General features: G+C 36.2%; 2 protein-coding genes across 3 annotated transcripts in view; one reads left to right on the forward strand and one right to left on the reverse strand.

The window, feature by feature from the left end:
- Positions 1-7,709, reverse strand: part of ttll7 (tubulin tyrosine ligase-like family, member 7) — a 68,376-nt gene extending 60,667 nt beyond the window's left edge. The window contains exon 1 of one of the 2 annotated variants that reach the window (XM_059031887.1): positions 7,326-7,709. The gene's annotated coding sequence lies outside the window, so the exon portion shown is untranslated. The remainder of the gene's footprint in view (positions 1-7,325) is intronic. The other variant, XM_059031886.1, reaches the window with a different exon arrangement.
- Positions 7,710-12,676: 4,967 nt separating this feature from the next.
- Positions 12,677-20,223, forward strand: LOC117403949 (histone chaperone ASF1-like). The gene is made up of 4 exons (XM_034006464.3): positions 12,677-13,039; positions 17,067-17,182; positions 18,859-19,035; positions 19,809-20,223. The coding sequence occupies exons 1-4, from the start codon at positions 12,931-12,933 to the stop codon at positions 20,019-20,021; spliced, it is 615 nt and encodes a 204-aa protein (XP_033862355.1). The 5' UTR covers positions 12,677-12,930; the 3' UTR covers positions 20,022-20,223.
- The last annotated feature ends 2,208 nt before the right edge of the window (positions 20,224-22,431 follow it).

Below are 22,431 nucleotides of genomic sequence, written 5' to 3' on the forward strand. Positions count from 1 at the left end.
ACCATAAATTTACCCCATTTGTACAGTAAAGCCAATATGATCAACCAAGAGCTCAGGTTATTCTCACTGCTTAACATATATCCAATAAACAAAAGTGCAATGCTAAAGCTGCATATGTGGTATGTAAATTGGAAGTTCACTTTTGATGTAACTGTTGATAACATTCACTTGTAAGCAGCATCCTATCCTGAAGTGTGCGGTGACCTTAAAAGCATTGTCGGTTTAACCTCAAAACTCTCTCAGATTGTATATTCCAGATCAAGGAGGATATTTTCTTTTAATTTTTTTTTTTTTTTAAAACAAGATCAAAGGTAATTTAACAGACAGAAAATGTGTCTTGGTTTAAACTTAATAACCATCCCACTCAGCAAGTACAGCTCTAAACTTAATAACCACCCCACTCAGCAAGGCCAGCAGTGTGGTGTAGGGTTAGGGCTCTGGACTCTTGACCGGAGGGTTGTGGGTTCAATCCCAGTTAGTGGACACTGCTGTTGTACACTTGAGCAAGGTACTTTACCTAGATTGCGCCAGTAAAAACCAAACTGTATAAAAGGGTAATTGTATGTAAAAATAATGTGTAAAAAAAATAATGTAATTGTATGTGAAAATAATGTGATATCTTGTAACAATTGTAAGTCGCCCTTGATAAGGGTGTCTGCTAAGAAATTAACAATGTCCCTCACTGGACTTGTTTACAGTACCTCCACTAAGCTTTCCCTAAATACCAGCAGAGCAGGCTTCGCAACAGCATTTCTACAACTGTTCAGTTTTAGTTTTCTTTTCACTATATTTGCAGAAATTATCTATTGAAACATTCTTATTGTTTCCTACTTTGCATCCATTTCTTTTAATGCGAGCACCAGCCTTAAACAATTTCAGTCTTCACTTTGTTGTTTATAGTAGCATCATAAGACATGATAAATATTAAAAGATGATATTAACAGGATGGATGCCAAGTAGAAACAACTACACTAAATAGGGAGAGTGAGCTACACAGAATTCAATACACATGGACAACATAATGTGGCAATAGCCAGGTTCATTTCTGCAATATACCCCTTGCATTAAAGATGAAACAACTTCCATAGTAAATATTTCATCCATCGCCGTCACAATGGGGGGGAACTCCCCATTTTATAGACCCTTGTCTTTTTTGGAATGTTTTTCCTTTTCTGAAATAACTGTACTGATGAGAAAGAAAAAAAAAGATTAGAGAGTTTACTGCATTTCTTTTCTTTCTAAGCTTAATCAGTTTCACTGTTTCCAACGGTACCTGGAAGACAGATTGATACAAGTTCAATCAGTACTATATATAACTTTTGCTCTATCATTGCAACTGTCCACATCACTTAGGATAGACCAGTGATCAATGGAACGTTAATTCAAAACTTTAAGTCAATGGCATCCCAGCTCCAGGCTGCCTTTGTTCTACAATCCAGTTCTGAAGTGATATTTATTTTCATGCACCGTATGCCCCTCCCCGCTCCAGCTCGTGTTATCCAGAGGCAAACCTTTAATTTCATCATTCACCATCTCGACAGCAAAACGTTGTATAGCGTAAGGCGTAAGCTGTACTGAAATAAATGTCTCGAAACCCCTCTGCTGTTTGGGATTTTTTTGTTAAATGCCCAGACGACCAAAAAAAAAAAGTTGAATGCAAACTGTGCAAGTGACTCGTATCATGGAGGTATAACCAATCTCTGGGGTCACTTAACAAGCATGAGTTCATATTATCAATTATCAATATTTTTAGTAATAGTAAAATGTGACTGATAACCTGCTTGGAACAGTGACTGTTAAAGCTTTGTCCGCTGCAGTTGTTGCTGCTGCAATGCAAGCTTACTGTATAAAATGCAAGCAGGCTGAATTACGTGTAAATAAACAATGTGTATTTTTATTTTTATTTAAATTATAAAAACATGATTACTGTTCTATATAACGTATCTTTTAAACTACATGTGAATGTTTAATTCCATTTATATGGATTACCTGTAAAATAATAGGATTTTCAATCAAATATAAAAAAGTAGCTATGGTGACGTCACCAGTAAATTATGCAAATGAGTACCATCGAAGGTTCGAACCTTCGAAGGTCAAAATTGACCCTTCGTTGCAGCCATTATAATAATAATAATAATAATAATAATAATAATAATGATTAATTTTTTTAATTGCTTGACAGCCTTAATTTAGATTTAGATCTCTTAAAACATTTAGAGATATCTATAAATTAATGATAATTTGGCATTCCATATCAATCTTTACTGACAATTGACACTACAGCTCTGGCAAAATGTTTTGAATTTTATGACTGAGACATAATTAAAAAAAACAACGATATGAACATAATGCTAAGCTTTTATTTAACATCATGTTATAAAAGAAACTACAAAAAGATATTGCAAAAGTCTACCAGAAGCCATAATAGTAGTACGGTATTTCATGTTAGATTTCACAATGTCACATTTTACCATTTTTGTCAGTTTTTCATTAAGTATATGGGAAAGCTACAAAGCTTTTGTAATTCAATATGTTAACATAACATTATTCAGCAGGTTTTATTCGACTTTATGAAGCAAAATGTGTTAATTCTATAAGGTGATGCAAAGCTTTTGGCCATAGCTGTAGATGAAGACAAAGAAACAGCTCTGGAGAGTTACAGAATTAACCCAAGTAACAGAACATTAACATTTTTTTTGCACACGTTCATTTTATCATCGATACTGAGATGGGTTACCGCAGAGATTCAGGGACCACATCAGTGAGCAAATTCATCATTCACCTGCATCATTCACCAACACTAGTGCTTCCAAATAACATCCTACTGTACAGATGCTAGCTATCAATTCTGAAATGTAGTACAGCAAATACCACTGCTCATTAGTACAATTACATTTTGTGCAAAATGTAATATTTCTCAATACTTGTTGTATAGTGGTTTAGTTTGTAGTAAACATATTTTTGATCCCAAACTAATGGTGGTCTGTGAAAAATCTGTCTGCATTTTGCACCAAGGAAAAGTTTGTGAACTAATGTTATTAATTACTAACCATATATAAATGAGAGGATGATTAGGTTTAAGAAGGGTGTATGAAGGGTTCTTGTCCATCGGGAAAGATTATTCTTTGGAAATGATTTTAATGTTTAATGGATGCTTGTATTTGTGTATTTTTGTATTTAAAAGCAGTGTGTCTCAAGATCATGCTCTGTTTAATAAAAGATAAAAGATATATCCCTGGGTAATTCTGCTATAACACAATCACAGTGTGTGCAATGACCTGCAATGTTTTCAGCCTGACCTACTATAATGAATCTTGGAAGACTAGCAATGCACCAATTTGTAGGTTTTACTAATGATGTACAGTATCTGCTGCGTTTCAGTACAAGGACTAATTATTAAAATGATCAACGGCAGATTTGGTTGAAATTTGTCTTTGACTATTCTGCTCCATTCACAGTATTTTACAAACTCCCTGCGCAGGTTGGTTTTTCTTCCATACAAATCCATGCAACAGTACAACCGAAAAGAGCAATGTATATATATAATCATTATCCAATTACAGGAAGAAATGGTTGCATGTCAGAGTTCACAATGCTACCCAAAAAGCACAAGGAATAACGCAGCAATGTAATTTAGCCCCTGCATGAGATTGCATTGAACATATGACTTTTCTGAAATACCCAGAGGCAGCAGAAATCTGAGGACTTGAGTCTATATGCAGAGATCAACACTGACTGATGACTCTATTAACCAAATAAGAACACAGTCAGCAAAACACACACAGTAATGCTTTAAATATGAAATGTCACAGTGTTTCTTTAAAGTGGTATGCTGTTAAAAATGGCAACGGAATCAAGTTCCGGCCAGGCAAATTGTACTCCAGTTTTTACAGATTTAGACTGGTCCTGTTTTATACAATGCTGCCCAAAGGATTTCTGTCACAAGGTCACATGCTTACAATTTTTGCCAACCTACAATTATAACCACTGATGGTCAACAGACTAGTGAAGATATTCTATTGTCTGAGTACCTGTTGTGTTATAGGCACAGATGTACTGGCTTACAGTAGATTGTGTTCACCTTTTACAAAATGATTTTTTGGGGGGTGTAATTCTCTAACTCAAGAAAAAAGCTGCATTCTGACAGGTCTGTATGTAAGCACCCCTATCCTAACCTGTAACGTGGTCAAAGTCAAAAAGGGTTGAAGTCAGAGACTGTACTGTCACAGAATGGAGGGAAGGGGATATGGATTACCAGCAGGGTCTGACAGACATGGGGGGACAGAGGAGAAAGGCAATGGTCTTTGATGGAGCTGTGGAGGGTGAAGGGCAGGAAACGGCACAGAATAGAACAGTCCAATTAGCTGAAGGCTTGTTTACATGATTATTGTTGGAGTAAGTATTGTTCGTTTTTCTGGTGTGGAAGTTTGTATTTGGGTTTTGGGAATATGAATGTTTCATGTTGGGTCTGCAGATCATTATGAGTTAATGATGCATCCAAGGTGAGACTTGGAAGTGAAAGTTACAAGAATATATAATATAGTACAGTGCAGGCGTTCCTGGTTGTTTGTGATCAAACAGAGGAGAACAGACAACTTTGGAGGTCATGCTGATCTTAGTGTGTGAATTGGGTATCAATCAGTAGTCCTAGCTCACTCAAGTTGTTGACAGCTTTCATGTTTTACTTGCATTGGCTTAGGATGCTCAAGTAAGGTGTGTGTCCTGCTTGTATTGTGTAACTCTGTCAGGGGCCTTGTGGTTATAAGATGAGTTCCTCAACCTATTTATCACTGGAATGCAAACATTTAGATGAAATCAGTAAAGGGAAGTATAAAACACCTTTGAAGGGTCAGCATGTCACAGAAACATTCAAATGCAACAACATGGTAATTTACAGACATTACTAACCCCAATAATGAGCTGAGAACGAGTTACAGGAGTAAAGTAAACGGCTGGCTTCCTCTCCTCTGGAAAAGTTACCAGAAGAAGCTGTAAAACTCTTTAAAGTGTCATCCTGGAGCTCATTATACTTTTAAACTGGAACAAATAAACTATGGAACACAAAACATTCTGCAGAAGCTTTGGGGAAAATAAAATATGATATTGGTTTCAATGGCAAGTTTGAAGAGTGGGTATAAACTGTGGTTTTTTTTTATTCCTAATAGTATCCAAGGTTTTTTTTTTTTGTTTTTTTTTTATGTGTTTAAATGTGGAAATACTATATTATGCATGCTTTTCTCTATACTGTTGTAATTCCTATGTGAATCAATCTACATTGCAAAGTGGGCCACCAAGAAAGGGAGCAGTAAAAGAACACAACCACAACACAGTTTTATTATCATATTACTGTATATAGGAACCAATTCATCACTACAATAGTCTGTATAAACACCATACTAGGGTGGGAACAATAATGTATTACCGTGATATTTTTGATAGTTGTGTTTCTGACAGTCATCTAAAGCTAAAAAAAAGGATCTCTGCGCCACTGCCACAGAGATGTTCCGTTGTCTTCCTGTAAGACAACCAATTGTCCATAAAGTGATGCAAGTGCCAGTAAATATTTGTATTTTTATAACTTTCATTTTACAATTGCCTGGTCTAATAAATATGTTGTGGCTTTTTTCCTCAAAGAAAACACATTAACAAATAATGTTTTTCAAGCACTTAGATTATTTTAAAGGGTTATAAGAATTGGAAAAAACAACAGTATAATAACCTGATCAAGTTAGTATTTAGAAATAATTACAGTACAATGCAGTCTTTGCAAATAAACAAGAAAGGGATGCTTCACTTAAATCACTTTTCTATATATGCTACAGTAGTCTCATATATACATATATACATATATATATATATATATATACATATATATGCTAAGAAATAAATTATATATATATATATATATATATATATATATATATATATATATATATATATATATATATATATATATGGATGTAAAAAACACAGCATCTGTCTGAACCTTTATGACATATGCTACACTTGTCTATTCCTCATTATCTGCACCCCCACCCCCACAGCAAGTCCCATCTGTTTGTAATCCATTAAGTAGTAATGAAAACTGTATTGCCGTTTTCAAAGCAATTACACAAATCTATATAGTACAATAGCCTACCGAGTTCCAGCAGCATCACCTAAGCAAGCGTACAGTAAATACTTGATAATATTGATAATATTTTCATGTTGTTCATAATTTCACCCATGGAACATGAAATACATTTTTTAAAAAGCGCATCGCGTTTTTTTCACTTTCGCTCTATGTCAATGAAAAGGTGTATCATCACACAGTTCAAGTGGCCATCACATCAGTCGAGTACTGATATACTAGGCCCTCGTGAAGACGTGACTCAGTAAGGCCAGATACCCTTGCTTACAAATCTGAAAATCAAATAGCACGCATTTAACGTTTAACTCCACTCAATCCATATCAGATATTGTTGGTTTTTTTTTGGTTGGTTAGTTGGTTTTTTGTTTGTTCATGTGCTTTTTGCATGTTTTCTTTTCATTGTTATTTTCCTTTAGTTATAAATTATTTTTAGACGTTATATAAATTGCCTTTATAAAGAATGTCACGATTAAAAATGAACCACACCTGCTTTAATGTAGTGACTTTTGGTAAATTGTATTGAAGTTTAATTTAATCTCCTAATATTGTAAATGCTTGTTATAACAGTATGAACTGGAAAATGCAGTGATTGGTTTGGTGTAACCACGAAATCAAAACTTAATTTACTAGAGAACGTAAAGAGTAGGCACATTATGCAATACTTAAAATAACTGGACAACACAAATGATATATAAATACCTAAGGCAAAGCTAATGCTGGCAAGTGTATACAGTATATACGATATGTCTGCATCCCGGAAATACAGCAGTACCTGCTTTGTGTGCCATGAAGCAGTGATGCTGAGTGAATCCCATGCAAACACTGGCATTGCGATAGCTACAGCATTAGCGTTGATGATAACATAAATAAATAAAGCTCTTGTGAAAACTGTCATATTGTGGGTCACACGGAAAGGCACTGCATTGAAATGCATGGTTTATTGTTAATGATTAGCGTTTCACAAACACAATATTCTAATAACATGTCCAAATAAACGTGTAATGCAGATAATTGATCCATTTCCACGTATCCCACAGCAAAAAAAAACATACAAAACAAAGCGATAAATGAAGCCAGAAGCTGAGTTTCTTTAAAATCACAACATTTCTATATATATATATTACATAGTTAAAACATAGCTCTCCGTTTATAGAAAAATAATAATAATAATAACGTTAAAAAAAGAATGAGTTACCTGTTATTAGCCAGTATCCTTGAGGGAAAATATATTTGTTTTACAGCTTTCCTTGGTTAAATCTAAACAATGCAGATCTCTTTTTTATTTTATAAATGTTACAGGGTACGTTGTTTCATTTATTTTTGAATGCAGCTGATGGTGACATAGAAATTCCTCCAATCAACCTTCCTGCTGGGTTCTTTTCGTTGTACAGACATGTGAATGTTAGGACTTTGAGAGTGGGCTTGAACCATTCTCAAAAAGGGGGTGTTCGTAATTGTAATATTTGTTTTATATAGGAAGAAAAGCAACTACTCCTAATCCAAATCACATTATTAAACAAAATCATTATTTGTTTTTCGAAATACAATTTAAAACAAAAAATAACTGTTAATGCTTGGTATGTGTATTTATTTTAAGGACTTTTCAACCCCGGCTTTTGTTATCACAGTTGCTGTTTCTAGTGCAAACAGCAGACTTAGCAACACACTCGTTTACCAGCACTGTTGGCAATACCATGGACGTGCGGTACTAGAGTCGTGACTGATGACGGCTTATACAGCCCTCATGTTTAGGTTTTTATTGTTTCCTGCCATTAATAGAGCTTTTCTAAACATTGTTTTACAGTTCTTACACGGTCCTTCAATCTGTGTTTTATGGTCATCTTGAGTGAGCTGTCCAAGGTTATAAAAATAGCTGCTGCACTTTCTCAGCCACATGAATACTTTGTGATTAAGTTACTGTAATAAAAATAACTTAAATTGCCCTTGGTCAATATTAATACAGTAGGTGGACTGGACGTTTTGTTTTCTATTTCTAATATATTCGCAGAATTACGCAAGCATAATAATTATAGCTATTGATAAAACTAGCATTTGTTCTCCGTTTCAGAGATGTATGTTTTGAGGTTATGAATTAAATAAAAGCATACACATTCATGTCATGATCTGGAACAGAGAAAATATTATTAATGAATATTTAACTAATACAGAAATATAGACATGTTAAAGGACATTAAAACCTGTAAGAGCACATGTAAAGTAGGAAAATATATTTGTAAAGATAACATTGAAATCGCAAATAGAGAAGATAAATATTAAGAAACCTGTCATGCAAAACTAGCAGCCTTGTTTATGGTATATTTTGCCAAAACTGTAACAAAATAAAACATATAGGAGACAGGTACAGCATTATATAAAATAATACAGAATCGCCTATTGAACATAAGAAATAAAATAATAATCTATATTGTTACGGCGGCTAGCAGCCTCCGTAACTGCCAGCACTGTGAGGAGTGTCTAGCATGAAAGGGACCTCTGGGTAGGTCCCACACCCTGTTACAGCACTTTCCAGTTGGGGGCTCCATGGAGCGCATGGGGGGTTGACATCCTAGGCCCCTTCCCTCGCTTTGATCGGGGGAACCAATTCATCCTTGTGACCATGGACTACTTCACAAAGTGGCCTGAAGTGTCCGCTCTGCCAGACCAGGAGGCAGAGACTGTAGCAGAAGCATTGCTGGAGGGGTTCTTCTGCCAGTTCAGGGTTCTACAATAGCTGCACACAGACCAGGGTCACAACTTCAAATGCAGGGTCCTCACTGAGATGTGTTGCAGACTAGGGATTTGTAAGACATGCACCACACCGCTGCACCCCCAGAGTGAGGGGCTGGTGGAGAGATTCAACCGGACCCTCTCCGTCCGGCTCGCCATAGCCACTGCTGCTGCCGCTGATCCTGCTGACTTGCCGCACTGCTGTCCAGGAATCTACCATCTGTACCACAGTGCTACTGATGCTTGTCCGGGAGCTCCAGACCCTGGCTGAGCTGTTGTTTGGCCACCAGCCAGACACTGGAGGATGTCCCCGGTCCGGAATACAGGAATGCAGGACCGGCTTGACGGTGCACACTGCTTTTCCCGCGGCCGACTCCAGACTGTGGGCAGAGCTGTGCTTCTCCACTCTGCAGCTATACTTCTCCACTCTGCACCTGTGTTGACTTTGCATCGCATCGGAAAAGCACCGCGGGGACCGCAGGGTTTGGCTGGTGGGAAACAAGGGTGGGGGTGTGACGGAAGCACCCTGATTGAGTCTTTCTATTACACTAGATCCGAACTGGACTACTGCCTAATTTGCATGAATGTTGCACCTTTGAAGAGCCCGGGGCTATAAGAGAATTGCGTGCCAGCTTGGATGTGTGCTGTTTATTCCATCTGCTAATAAAAGAGTCGTCTGTTTTGGATGATGGAAGCTGTACACTTGGATTCTTACCGCCACCACAATTAGGCACTTTGGAAGCTCTTGGAACTAACATTCTATTCTGAAGTCATCATGTCATCATCCTCCTGAATTTTTATTTTGAAAGACAACTTGTTTACAGCACTACTTTTTCCATCCAGCTGAAGAAAGACTTGTAGTCTGAAATATCCTGATATAATTGATTTTTTAAAATCAATTATTCCCATTTTTGTGTATCTACATTACCTTTTTTTTCTTTTTGAGTACGAAGCAGATGCATGATGATACTGTAAATATGTAGTAAATCTAAAAAAAAAACCGCAATAAATAAATAATGGTTTTAGAAAATTATTTAAATGTACATACTTATATCATGCAGTCTATATTTATGATTGGAATATGAACAACATAAATATAAATATATATATATATATATATATATATATATATATATATATATATTGGAAGCTTTATAGGAAAAAGAGTATAATACAAACAAACATTTCTTACACTTTTCTTGAAAACAGTCACACAGTCACACAATGGCCAATCGCTAACTTTTCTCAGGTCTGATTTAAGAAAAGCACTGAATTTCTTCTTCCAGTAATTTAATTAAGGTGGGAGTGTGGAACAATACAAGATCTGCTGGCAAGACCTATGAACAGTGGAACAGAGCAGGATCTGTTTCCTCATCACCACAGAACCTAAACCTCTGGGTAGGAGAGGATCCCTCATGTCCTTTGTGTTCATCACCTGCAACATTAAGGCACATTTTGATAGGATGTAAGGTGGGTCTTAGCCAAGGACGGTTTACTTGGCGCCATGACCAGGTGCTGAGATGTTTGGCCTTAGCATTGGAAGACAAGTGTAACATGACCAATAAGTTGCCACCAGTTCCATCAAAACATTACAAACAAAAGACAACTTTCCTCCACCCAGGAGAGCAACCGCCAAGAAAAGGTGTTAAAACCAAGCCTCGCCCAGGACAACTAGAAGCTGCTAGAGACTGGAAAATGCTGGCAGATGTTGGTCAACGGCTTATTTTTCCACCTAAGATTGCTACCACTAATCTTGACCAGATATTGTCTTGTGGTCTGGATCAGCATGCCTTGTTCACCTGGTAGAGTTAACAGTGCCATGGGAGGATGCTGTAGATGAGGCGTATGAGAGGAAGAAACTGCAGTATGGTCAACTAGCCGCTGAAGCGGAACAGCGAGGATGGAGAGTCCAGGTTTATCCAGTGGAGGTGGGTTGTCGAGGATTTGTGGCCCACTCTACAACTCGGTTTCTCAGAGACGTTGGATTCAGTGGCCAAGAGTTGCGTTGCACAGTGAAGAACTTATCTGAAGCAGCACAGAGGCGCAGCAACTGGCTGTGGTTGAGACGGAAAGAATCTGGTTGGGGATCTCAAGCACAATAGAAAGAAAGAAACGCTGATGTACGGGTAAGTAAGCTGGGTTGAGTTGAGTGGGGGATGGAGGGGGGTGATGCTGGGATGCCAGAATCACCGTCAAGCCCTCTTGAGGTGTAGTGAGCTAGTCGACGAAACACCGAGAATGGAAGGTGCCCACTTGAAGACCCCAGAGATGTACCCTACTTAGCTCAATCCAAACGGTTGTCATGCTGATGTGCTGGGGAGACCGCACTGTGGCTGATCCCCGGAGCCAGCATCACAGCCGTTGTGTGCGCTGATGCGCTGGGGAGGAAAATAAGCTGATCACTGGAGCCAGCATTACACTTCAGCCATTGACACCAGACAGAAGGATATCTACATCATCAGATGGAAGGAAACGCAAATGGATGGAGACGCAGATGGATCACATTAGTTTACTGTAAAGCTACGTCTTAGTTGGTGCTTATCTTGGCGAGAGCCGAGTTCAAATCAGCATGAAGTTTTAAAAGCTACTCTCGTGTAATGGAAATCATGAAAAGTACAAGCACATCATAAATACCAATTTAATTTTGTCATCTTTTTGTAATAAACAAAGACATTAAAAGCTAAACTGAAATGGCGAGATTATGAAAAATCATGCTACTTCTTCATCATCATCCAAATGTGTTTAATTGAATAAACATATATAATATTAAAATATTCATCATATAAATAACTCATAAAAATGACAACAAAACTAATATAATCAATACATTTTTGGTTAAACTTCGCATAATGTAAATGCAACTTCCATAAATATAAATCTTTTTATACAAATTAACACACTCACACACACACACACACACACACACACACACACATATTCATTTGATTTCAAAACATTATTGTTGCGTCATTGCATAACAACAAGCTTGTAAGTTTTGAGAGAACAAAAAAAAAAACGTCACTGCAGTAGATTGATTTATAATGACCAAAGAAACCGTTGACCACTCCTCTTCATACACATGGGCACTCATTTGAAGCAGCTGTTAATACACTTTTTAAAAAGCGTCATTAACTCAAATGGTGGGTGTAATCATATGTCTGTAATGATTAACCCCTTAATTGCAAATATATTTAACATTCCTACAAATGTTGCAACATAGTATGTTCATGTAGAGCGTATAAAAACTACAGAAATCTCCTTCTATTTTTATGGGAATTTATTTTTTGGCCATACATAACAAATAGTATTATTGAAATATATTTTCAGCTACATCCATAAAAGTATAAAAATGACATTTGTTATGAATAGTTATGTACTGTATGTCTCTAAACGTATCACATGTATTTGTGTTTGCCTTACATTATAACATTGTATAATCGTATTTGCATTTGTAGCCTACATTTTTACAGTACTTCCGCTGATTGAGAGCTATTTGTTTTATATGTTTTATTTGTTTATAATTATTTACTTATATTTCTAAAATACAATCAAATATAAGTCATATGGGGAGGGGAATAATATCTGGTATACCACCAGTAAATTAAAAAAAGTAAAAATAAATAAATAAATAAATAAAATAAATAAAATAAATACAAAAAAAAAAAAAAAAAAAAAAAAAAAAATAATAATAATAATAATAATAATAATAATCAATACTGTATTTACATTACAGTTCAAGTTCTTGTGTTTCTCTATCAAATAAAAACAGGAGGTGGCGCTCCTACAAAGGTTACCAATTTGCAATAGATCCAAATCCTATGGTTCCTCCGCCTTCCCACTGAGCTAACGGCTCAGCTATGGAGCCAATCATCTGACAATGGAAACCAATGTTAGGGACAGAGAGCAGGCAGCAAAGATGGGCATCACGCCGTTACTGACATCAAATAGTTAAAGAGCCAGCTTAGAATATTGGTTGTAATTTAAATAATAGTGCGTAATAAAGAGTTGTGTCGTGGCAGACGCGCCGTGTTCTGTTGCGCTGGCTCCACACTGTAGTCTTGGATTGCAAAAATATGGCAAAGGTTCAGGTGAACAATGTAGCAGTGTTGGATAACCCATCTCCCTTTTTAAATCCTTTCCAGTTTGAAATTACTTTCGAGTGTATTGAAGATTTACCAGAAGGTAAGTGCACATTGTTTAAAACTGAATTAACGTAGAAAAGGCATGTTGATGGTATTATCATCCTGTAACAATTGCGAGGCCAGAGTTTAATAATATAAAATAAAAAATAACCATTTGGCTTTTAGGGGGTCAGTAGTTCTAAACGCGTTAATAAGGTTACGCACTATAATCATAACACGCATTTAAACGTTGTCTGTTTCTCATGACGTTGAGAAAACAAGGAAACCTCTTTTTTTTGACAGCAGTGGTTACTGATTTTAGAACAATGTTAGTATAGTTAGTAAACATCAGCTAATAAATGCATATCCCACTGTATTTCCTATAGGTAGCCATGTTGTCAAGAATGTTTTTGGTCAAGTACACAACACAGGTTTGGATGACGGACCAGCGGTGTCTCTCACTCTCTGGTGTGAAGCTTGCCTAAAAACCCAACTCAAGTTCATATACCTTTTTCTAAACTAAGCACAGACTCGTAAGTAAGAGATTTAAAAATAGGCAAGCTTGCAACGTAGTGTCCCTAAAATACAGTAAACGTATTTAGTTGTGCTGTGACTAACATAATTAAGTGCTGTATTCATCCTTCATACTGACAGGACTGACAGCAGCACAGGAAGGAAGTCGCTACAGTGCTGTTATGGCAAATGGCAGTCTTTCAACCTTCTTTTCTCTTTTATTATACCCGAGGAGTTCATTTCTATTGAGTTTGTCAACTCGTTTAATTCTCACAATCTGTTCTTTATATCCTCTTTTTTAAGATTTATTTTCAATTCCTTTCACTATTTTTTATAGTAGTTTCCATCAGAACACATTCTTTTCACCTTTATACCTATAGGAATGGGTCTTTTGGTATGGATAGGATGTGCAGATGACATATGTAGCTATATCAGTAGGTTTTGAGTAAAGATCTGTTTTAATAGATCCTTGATCAAGTTTAACCAATGCATCTAAGAATTCAATTTCAGGTTTTCTCCAAAGTAGAGCCATTGAAATGTTAGGGTAGATATTATTTGCTACTTTATGAAACTGAAAAAAGTTTAATAAAAGTTCAAACATATACAGTCAATTCTCATTAAAACGAATTTCAAGGGACCAGCAAAACAATTAGAATTATCAGTAATTTGTATTATCAGAAGACTAAGCCAAATGCATACTGACAGTTTTTATTGAAGTTACAGTAACGCTGAAATCAAATTTCAATTACAAAACAATGAAAAGTATTATACATTTAAAAGTATTGTGCATTTTAGTGAAAAAAAATAGTTGGAAGTGAACTTTTAAAAAGGATGCATTGCAAATGAACTGCACTTGTAATCTGCATGTCCCATTCTGATCAAGGGCATTTTTAAACCACTAAAAGCATCCTCAACATCAGGTATTGAACAAATCGGAAACGCTGACGACTTGCATCCACAGTTTGCTGTTTATAGGCCTGTATTATTATACCTCAGTTTTTCAAAATGGTTGGTGTTTCTGGGAATTTAGAAGTCTGCAGCAACCTAGTGAGCACTATGGCAAAGGTTAGTGTACATTTGTACGTTAATGAGTCATTCCAGCTCATTTGGATCAAATTCTGGGGAGGAATTTCCTGCCCTTTGTGACTGATGGTACATAAACCACATGCGAAGGAGAAAAGGGTACCAGGGTAGGTGACAAGAGCAGGCAAAAGTGGCATAATTCCCCACATGGTGGGAAGGGCTCGGAATTCCCATGTTGATGACCTAGGGGGTACCTTATAAAAGTTTTCCCCAGTACCCCAGTTCCCATGCTTTTCCCATGGTTATAGTATGCATTTAACATAGCTTACCATGGTTTGCCATGATGTTTAATATGCTTTACTGTAATTATCTGGGCTTTACAATGTTTAGCTATGCTTTACCATGCTTTCACTATGCTATAATATACTTTGATATGCTTTTGCTTTCCTGTAGTAAACTTTTAAGGACGTGACCTGGATAAATAGTATAATCTTAAAGGCTGCTTCGAGGGTTTCCACAAAACAAAAATATATATATAATTGAAGTAATTGATTTAGGTCTAGCATCCCCTTAAGCACCTGAGCTGGAATGACCCTGATGTGAAAACAGAATTAAATAATTTGTCAGTGTCCCTGTAATAACAAAATATGTTTACAAGCTAAGCAGTGATTTAGTACATGCAGTATAATCACCAAACCTTTCTAAGTATAACAACTGGAGTGCTTACTTACAGTAGTTGTTATTTGCTAGCTTGTAAATTGTGATTTAGTATATGTCTTATTTTTCCTTATTTTGAACTTCTTCAGATTTAAAAAATAAATAAATAAATTCTATGCCAAACACAATAGTGGCAACAGGTATAAATCATTTTAAACCTATCCCAAATCTGAACCCTTTTTTCTTGTTTATTGAAACTAGTGGATTACCAAACTTGGGGTCCTAGTTTTGAAGCAATTGAAAAATAGACTTGAAGACTACCTGCCTATTTAGCTGGAAGAGCACCTGCACATTTGGTTTCCAAGGTTTGGTTGTGCATGTTTGTCATAATATATGTATACATTTTATACTGCAAAGTATTTAAATGTCAGATCTGGTGTTTCGTGCAAATTAGTACTGTATTTAAAAAACAAAACAAAACAAAAAAATACATTCCTTTTTTAATTTCTGTTTTGCTTCCTGAAGACATTAGAGATTGGAGAGGGTATTAAAACTACCTTTGGGGAATGAAATCAAACATGAGGTTCAAGTCCAGTAGGAAGAATCCTATTTTTGCATACCATTTAAAATGATTGTTAAACACGGAAGCTTTAGTCATTTATTTTTATTTATTTATTGTTGCCACTAGAATTGTTATTTTTCTTTTGTTTATTAAATAAATGGTGTCAGTGAAAAAATACTTTGGATTCTTGCTTGTTTTTATGTCAATTTAGGATATCTAGACATTTCAAATGGAACGCTATAGATACAGTAAATAGCTGCATCCCTGACGAGGCTGAAGTTGGCATCTTATTCGCTGTTTCTTCAGACTTTGATCTGCTCCAAACTGAATGATTGGCTTTGTATTTAAGGGGTTAAATAACATTGGGCTGCTCATTTCTCTGTGGGTATTTATAGAGGGGCAGATCCTAAACAATATTCATTTATTTTTTGCTCAGCCCAACACTGATTTCAGGGTCAAAACAGTTGGCAAGCATGGCACACATGCCAATGTATGTATTATAGTTGAACTATAACTATAGTTACATACATTGGCATGTGTGCCATGTTGACCAGCTGTTTTGACCCTGAAATCAGTGTTGGGCTGAGCAAAAAATAAATGAATCCCTACTGCATTCAGTTTGAGAATTAATCTTTTATGCGGGACTTTTTGTCAAAAGTTTTCTGGAAATCTAAATAAACCATGTCGTATGCTTTGCAATTATCCATTGTCAATGTTGCATCCTCAAAAAAGTCAAGCAGGTTAGTTAGACACGATCTCCCTTTCCTAAAACCATGCTGACTGTCTCCCAGGATATTTTAGATCTTATTATAGTTTCCATAAGTTTACATATAATAGAAGTCAGACTTATTGGTCTGTAGTTACCTGGTTCGGTTTTGTCTCCCTTTTTGTGGATCGGTATTACCTTTGCAATTTTCCAGTCTGTTAGTACAACCCCTATGTCAAGAGACTGTTGCATGACCTTGGTTAGCGGTTTGTAAATAACTTCTTTAATTTCTTTGAGTACTATTTGGAGGATGTCATCCGGCCCAGGGGATTTTTTTATTTTAAGAGCTCCTAGTCCCTTTAACACTTCTGCCTCTGTTATGCTAAAGTTATTTAAAACTGGATAGGAACAGGTCGACATGTGCGGCATGTTGTCAGTGTCCTCCTTTGTAAAAACCTTTGAAAAGTAATCATTTAATATATTTGCTATTTTTCTTTTCTTCGTCTAAGTACCAGGAAGAGGCGTGTCTTTTCATCTACTGTGTTAAAATATCTGCATATTTAAGTATAAAATTCAAGTGGAATTGGGATTGAATTGCTAATGCCTGTTTTCATATTGTGTTTACAGATCTGGAGTGGAAAATCATTTATGTCGGTTCTGCAGAAAGTGAAGAGTACGACCAGGTTTTAGACTCTGTTTTAGTTGGCCCTGTTCCTGCAGGGAGACACATGTTTGTGTTTCAGGTGAGGTAATAATACTGACACACAAACTAGCATTGGATTGGAAGTCAATTTATAATGATGACTATAAATTGGTGGCATCAAAGAAGGATTTTGGTTTTATTATGACACTCACCAGGGGTTAATTTGTGCCGGATCGCACTGGATCCCAGATCCGGGACTTTTTTGTCTGACAGGCGAGAATTATACAGTTTGCAAATGATGAACCGTATGGAGAAAAAAAATCTAAAACATGTACAATTGAAAAAAAAAAAAACGCTTTCCTGTTCCATTAATATAATGACAAAAGGGTTCTGTAACAATATATTTTAGGATGCAACATCTATGACTCGTAAGAAAATGACTAGCTTTTTCACAACCCAAATGACGAAACGCTCCAAAAATTGCACTTGTCGATCCTGTTCATCAGATTAGTGCGCCAGCCACTGGTATTATTCAAACCTGATTATGGCTAGGCAAAGATTGGCATGCAGCTACCGACGTCAACAACAATAATTCACGAAACCAACAAGCAGATGAGAACTTGAAGCATAAACGGAAGCTACTTCAATTCAAGGTCAGTAAATTAGGTCTAGAAACAAAAATGCCATCCTTCTTCCTCAATGATAAGATCCAGTACCTTTTTGTTTACAAATTAACCCCTAGTTGTCATAAAACTTGATATGGGAATTTTAGGGTTTCAGAGTCACGGTGACCTACTTGAATTAGTTCTGGTCTCTGATGAGCTTAAGAAGGCAACCATAAGAACTGTTCCATTAGGAAATGTTGCATGGACATTTAACCCTCAGTCCTGAATTATTTTTGCCGAGCTGAGTAATAAACTCCTTTATTAATTGAGTATACATGACAACAGGACATATTTTTTAATTTTTTATTTCTTTACATATATTTATACACTACCTCACCCTTGAGGTCCCAACGTGATTTCTGACGGCATATGTTAACATACAGCACTAAGATAAGGAGGGTCCTGCAGGACCGAAAGGGTCGGTTGTAGTTTTTGTCCTAATGCAACTTAAAAAAAAAAAAAGAAAATCTGTGGTAAAAGGCGGAGAACTATGACAGAATTCATAAGAGTGTCTTTTTTTTTTTTTTGGTCTATTACCTCCTGGATTACATCATCGTAAATGCAATAAATTTCATTGGAAGTGAACAAATTAATATTTTGTCTTGTATCCCAGCTTTGTCTTGTCATTGTATTCCACATGTAATTTCATTACTTAACTAGCAGTCTGTGGTCTGTTGTTTTTGCTGCATTATTTCAACAGTCTGCTAAATCAACATTTGTAATAGACTTCTGGTTGAAACGCTTGTCTAAATTGCTACTTTTTTAGTACTAAAAAAGTAGCAATTTTTGTTTTAAAATGAGTTATGGAAGGGTTTTTTTTGGAATATGAAACCTGGGGAGAGAAATTAAAATAAATGAATGGCCGTACTGTGACTTTTTTTTTTTTTTTTTTCTGTAAGCCTACAATTCCAATCAACCCTAAGAAAAAAGACTGAGGCAGATGGATGACTGTTTAATATGATAAGTGTTAATAAAATGTTTTCACTGGCTAGCAAATAGAACAATATATTTTTAAAAAATGTATTTTGTTTATTCTGTTTTTTTCTTCTGGCACATAAATCTGACTACCTTGTTAATACTAATTTAGATTTCTATGATTTAATCCTTTTAGGCAGATTCAGCACAACCGGGACTCATTCCAGATTCAGATGCCGTGGGTGTGACTGTTGTGTTAATTACCTGCACGTACCGCGGTCAGGAATTCATTCGTGTGGGGTATTACGTTAACAATGAATACACAGACCCAGAACTCAGGGAAAACCCCACTGTGAAGCCAGATTTTGCCAGGGTATTTGTGTTTACATATGCATTTAAAAAGAATAGTTTTCCAAGAATAATGAGGACATACTTATTTTAATTTCAATAGCTTTTGTTCTGTTTTGATTGTACAATTCATGGATGAACACAAGCAAACTAAAAAAAAAAAAAAAGTAGATGCAATAAAACATCCTAGCAGCACATAAACATACAGCATGGACTAATGAAGAGTGAGAACGAATGCCGTAGGTTACTTCAACATCTTTGAAGATTAATTTCACTCAACAGTGATGCACTGGTACCCTGATGGCGATTGACAACTTCCAAGTTGATAATGCACCCATCCACCATGCCAGAATTGGGTGCGTAAAGTTTGACAGAGATTTCGGGCATCTTCTATGGCCATTACAATCTCAGATCACGAGCCAGTTGAGCATATTTGGGATGAAATAGAACAAAGCATTCATCATCACAATACTCTGCCTACCTCTGTGCACCAGTTGTCTGAAATAGTAATGACTGAATGGATTAAAATCCCTTAAACAGCTTCCAGCACCATGACGTGTCCAAGCTGTGGTCCAACCTGGTCTTACTGTAGGTACACGGCCTAATAAAGGGGCCTGGCATTGTATATCTCAATTAGTAATGGTAGTTGAGAAGTTCATATGTTATAAGTATAGATTGTTTTATAAATGGTTACCATAAACAATACAGTTGTAAACTGCAGATCTGGTTTGTAGAATTTGCAGAACATCTGAAAGTGATGTTTTTTTTTTTAAATGAATGACGATTTCTTTATTTCAGCTCCAGAGAAACATCCTGGCTTCAAATCCACGAGTTACAAGGTTTCACATCAACTGGGATGACAGCACTGAGAAAATGGATGATTCAGAGAACACACATCCAAACATGCAGCCTGTTCTTACTTCAAGCAATCTACCTTCAGCATCAAAAGGGTTATCAGTCACTGGGAATTCATTCAGTCTTATGTCAGGGTCACTCATGAACTGCATGTGACTTCCCACATAAAAAGAAATCATGAATCGTAAATTAATTTGTGAACAGGTGTTGATTTACTGTGAAAATGTGTCACCTTTCCTATATTGGCATACATGTTTATTGAGGCTTATAAGAACTAAAGATACAAATTTGTAGTTTTACAATTGTGGTTATTTGTTCCACTTTTAATGTTAAAACAGTAAAATGCTTTATCTTTAAACTGTCATCAGCAATGACTTCAGACAAAAAGGTGTACAAAAACAAATGAAAATGGATCTGTTAACACTGATGTTTGCCTGTTAGGATTCTCATGAAGATTCAGAGTAAGATCTTTAATGGTGTAAACTAGTATTATAAAAAATAAAAACTGATGATACCGTAGAGAATGATTAATCCGGCCTGGGCAACGCTGGTGTGACTATGAGCCACTTGTGCCTTTTGCTTGATTATTTGTAGTTAAATATGTTTCCCTATTTTTATATTATTACAATATATATAACAAGGGTGTTTTTTTTTTTTTTTTTTATAAAATATATTATTTAACTGTTCCATGCAGTGCACTGAATTATTTAATCTTACAGCCCTTTGATTGTACATTTTTATATACCATAAATATTAGAACTCTGACAGTGTGAATGAGCTTGTTTGCCCAGGCCTGAAAAATTCCTATCTGACATTTTTTAATTAATATATATATATATATATATATATATATATATATATATATATATATATATATATATATATATATATATAGTACTGTGCAAAACTTTTAGGCAGGTGTGAAAAAATGCTGTAAAGTAAGAATGCTTTCAAAAATAGACATGTTAATAGATTATATTTATCAATTAACTAAAAGCAAAGTGAGTGAACAGAAGAAAAATCTAAATCAAATCCATATTTGGTGTGACCACCCTTTGCCTTCAAAACAGCATCAATTCGTCTAGGTACACTTGCACAAAGTCAAGGATTTTGTAGGCATATAGTCAGGTGTATGATTAAACAATTATACTAAACAGGTGCTAATGATCATCAATTCAATATGTAGGTTGAAACACAATCATTAACTGAAACAGAAACAGCTGTGTAGGAGGAATAAAACCAGGTGAGGAACAGCCAAACTCAGCTAACAAGGTGAGGTTGCTGAAGACAGTTTACTGTCAAAAGTCATACACCATGGCAAGACTGAGCACAGCAACAAGACACAAGGTAGTTATGCTGCATCAGCAAGGTCTCTCCCAGGCAGAAATTTCAAGGCAGACAGGGGTTTCCAGTTGTGATGTCCAAGCTCTTTTGAAGAAGTACAAAGAAACGGGCAACGTTGAGGAACGTAGACGCAGTGGTTGGCCAAGGAAACTTACTGCAGCAGATGAAAGACACATCATGCTTACTTCCCTTTGCAATCGGAAGATGTCCAGCAGTGCCATCAGCTCAGAATTGGCAGAAAACAGTGGGACCCTGGTACACCCATCTACTGTCCGGAGAAGTCTGGTCAGAAGTGGCCTTCATGGAAGACTTGCGGCCAAAAAGCCATACCTCCGACGTGGAAAGAAGGCCAAGCGACTCAACTATGCACGAAAACACAGGAACTGGGGTGCAGAAAAATGGCAGCAGGTGCTCTGGACTGATGAGTCAAAATTTGAAATATTTGGCTGTAGCAGAAGGCAGTTTGTTCGCCGAAGGGCTGGAGAGCGGTACATGAATGAGTGTCTGCAGGCAACAGTGAAGCATGGTGGAGGTTCCTTGCAAGTTTGGGGCTGCATTTCTGCAAATGGAGTTGGGAATTTGGTCAGAATTAATGGTCTCCTCAATGCTGAGAAGTACAGGCAGATACTTATCCATCATGCAATACCATCAGGAAGGCATCTGATTGGCCCCAAATTTATTCTGCAGCATGACAACGACCCCAAACATACAGCGAAAGTCATTAAGAACTATCTTCAGCGTAAAGAAGAACAAGGAGTCCTGGAAGTGATGGTATGGCCCCCACAGAGCCCTGATCTCAACATCATCGAGTCTGTCTGGGATTACATGAAGACAGAGAAGCAACTGAGGCTGCCCTAAATCCACAGAACTGTGGTTAGTTCTCCAAGATGTTTGGGCCAACCTACCTGCCGAGTTCCTTCAAAAACTGTGTGCAAGTGTACCTAGAAGAATTGATGCTGTTTTGAAGGCAAAGGGCGGTCACACCAAATATTGATTTGATGTAGATTTTTCTTCTGTTCACTCACTTTGCATTTTGTTAATTGATAAATATAAACTATTAACATGTCTATTTTTGAAAGCATTCTTACTTTACAGCATTTTTTCACACCAGCCTAAAACTTTTGCACAGTACTGTATATATATATATGTATATATATATATATATATATATATATATATGTATATATGTATATATATATATATATATATATATATATATATA

Source organism: Acipenser ruthenus, chromosome 10 (assembly GCF_902713425.1).
Source record: "Acipenser ruthenus chromosome 10, fAciRut3.2 maternal haplotype, whole genome shotgun sequence".
Taxonomy (NCBI): domain Eukaryota; kingdom Metazoa; phylum Chordata; class Actinopteri; order Acipenseriformes; family Acipenseridae; genus Acipenser; species Acipenser ruthenus.

Coding starts and splice junctions, on each gene's coding strand:
- LOC117403949 (XM_034006464.3), top strand. CDS start 12,931: ATGGCAAAGGTTCAGGTGAACAATGTAGCAGTGTTGGATAACCCATCT. Junction 13,040..17,066: donor TATTGAAGATTTACCAGAAG/GTAAGTGCACAT, acceptor TTGTGTTTACAG/ATCTGGAGTGGAAAATCATT. Junction 17,183..18,858: donor GACACATGTTTGTGTTTCAG/GTGAGGTAATAA, acceptor TAATCCTTTTAG/GCAGATTCAGCACAACCGGG.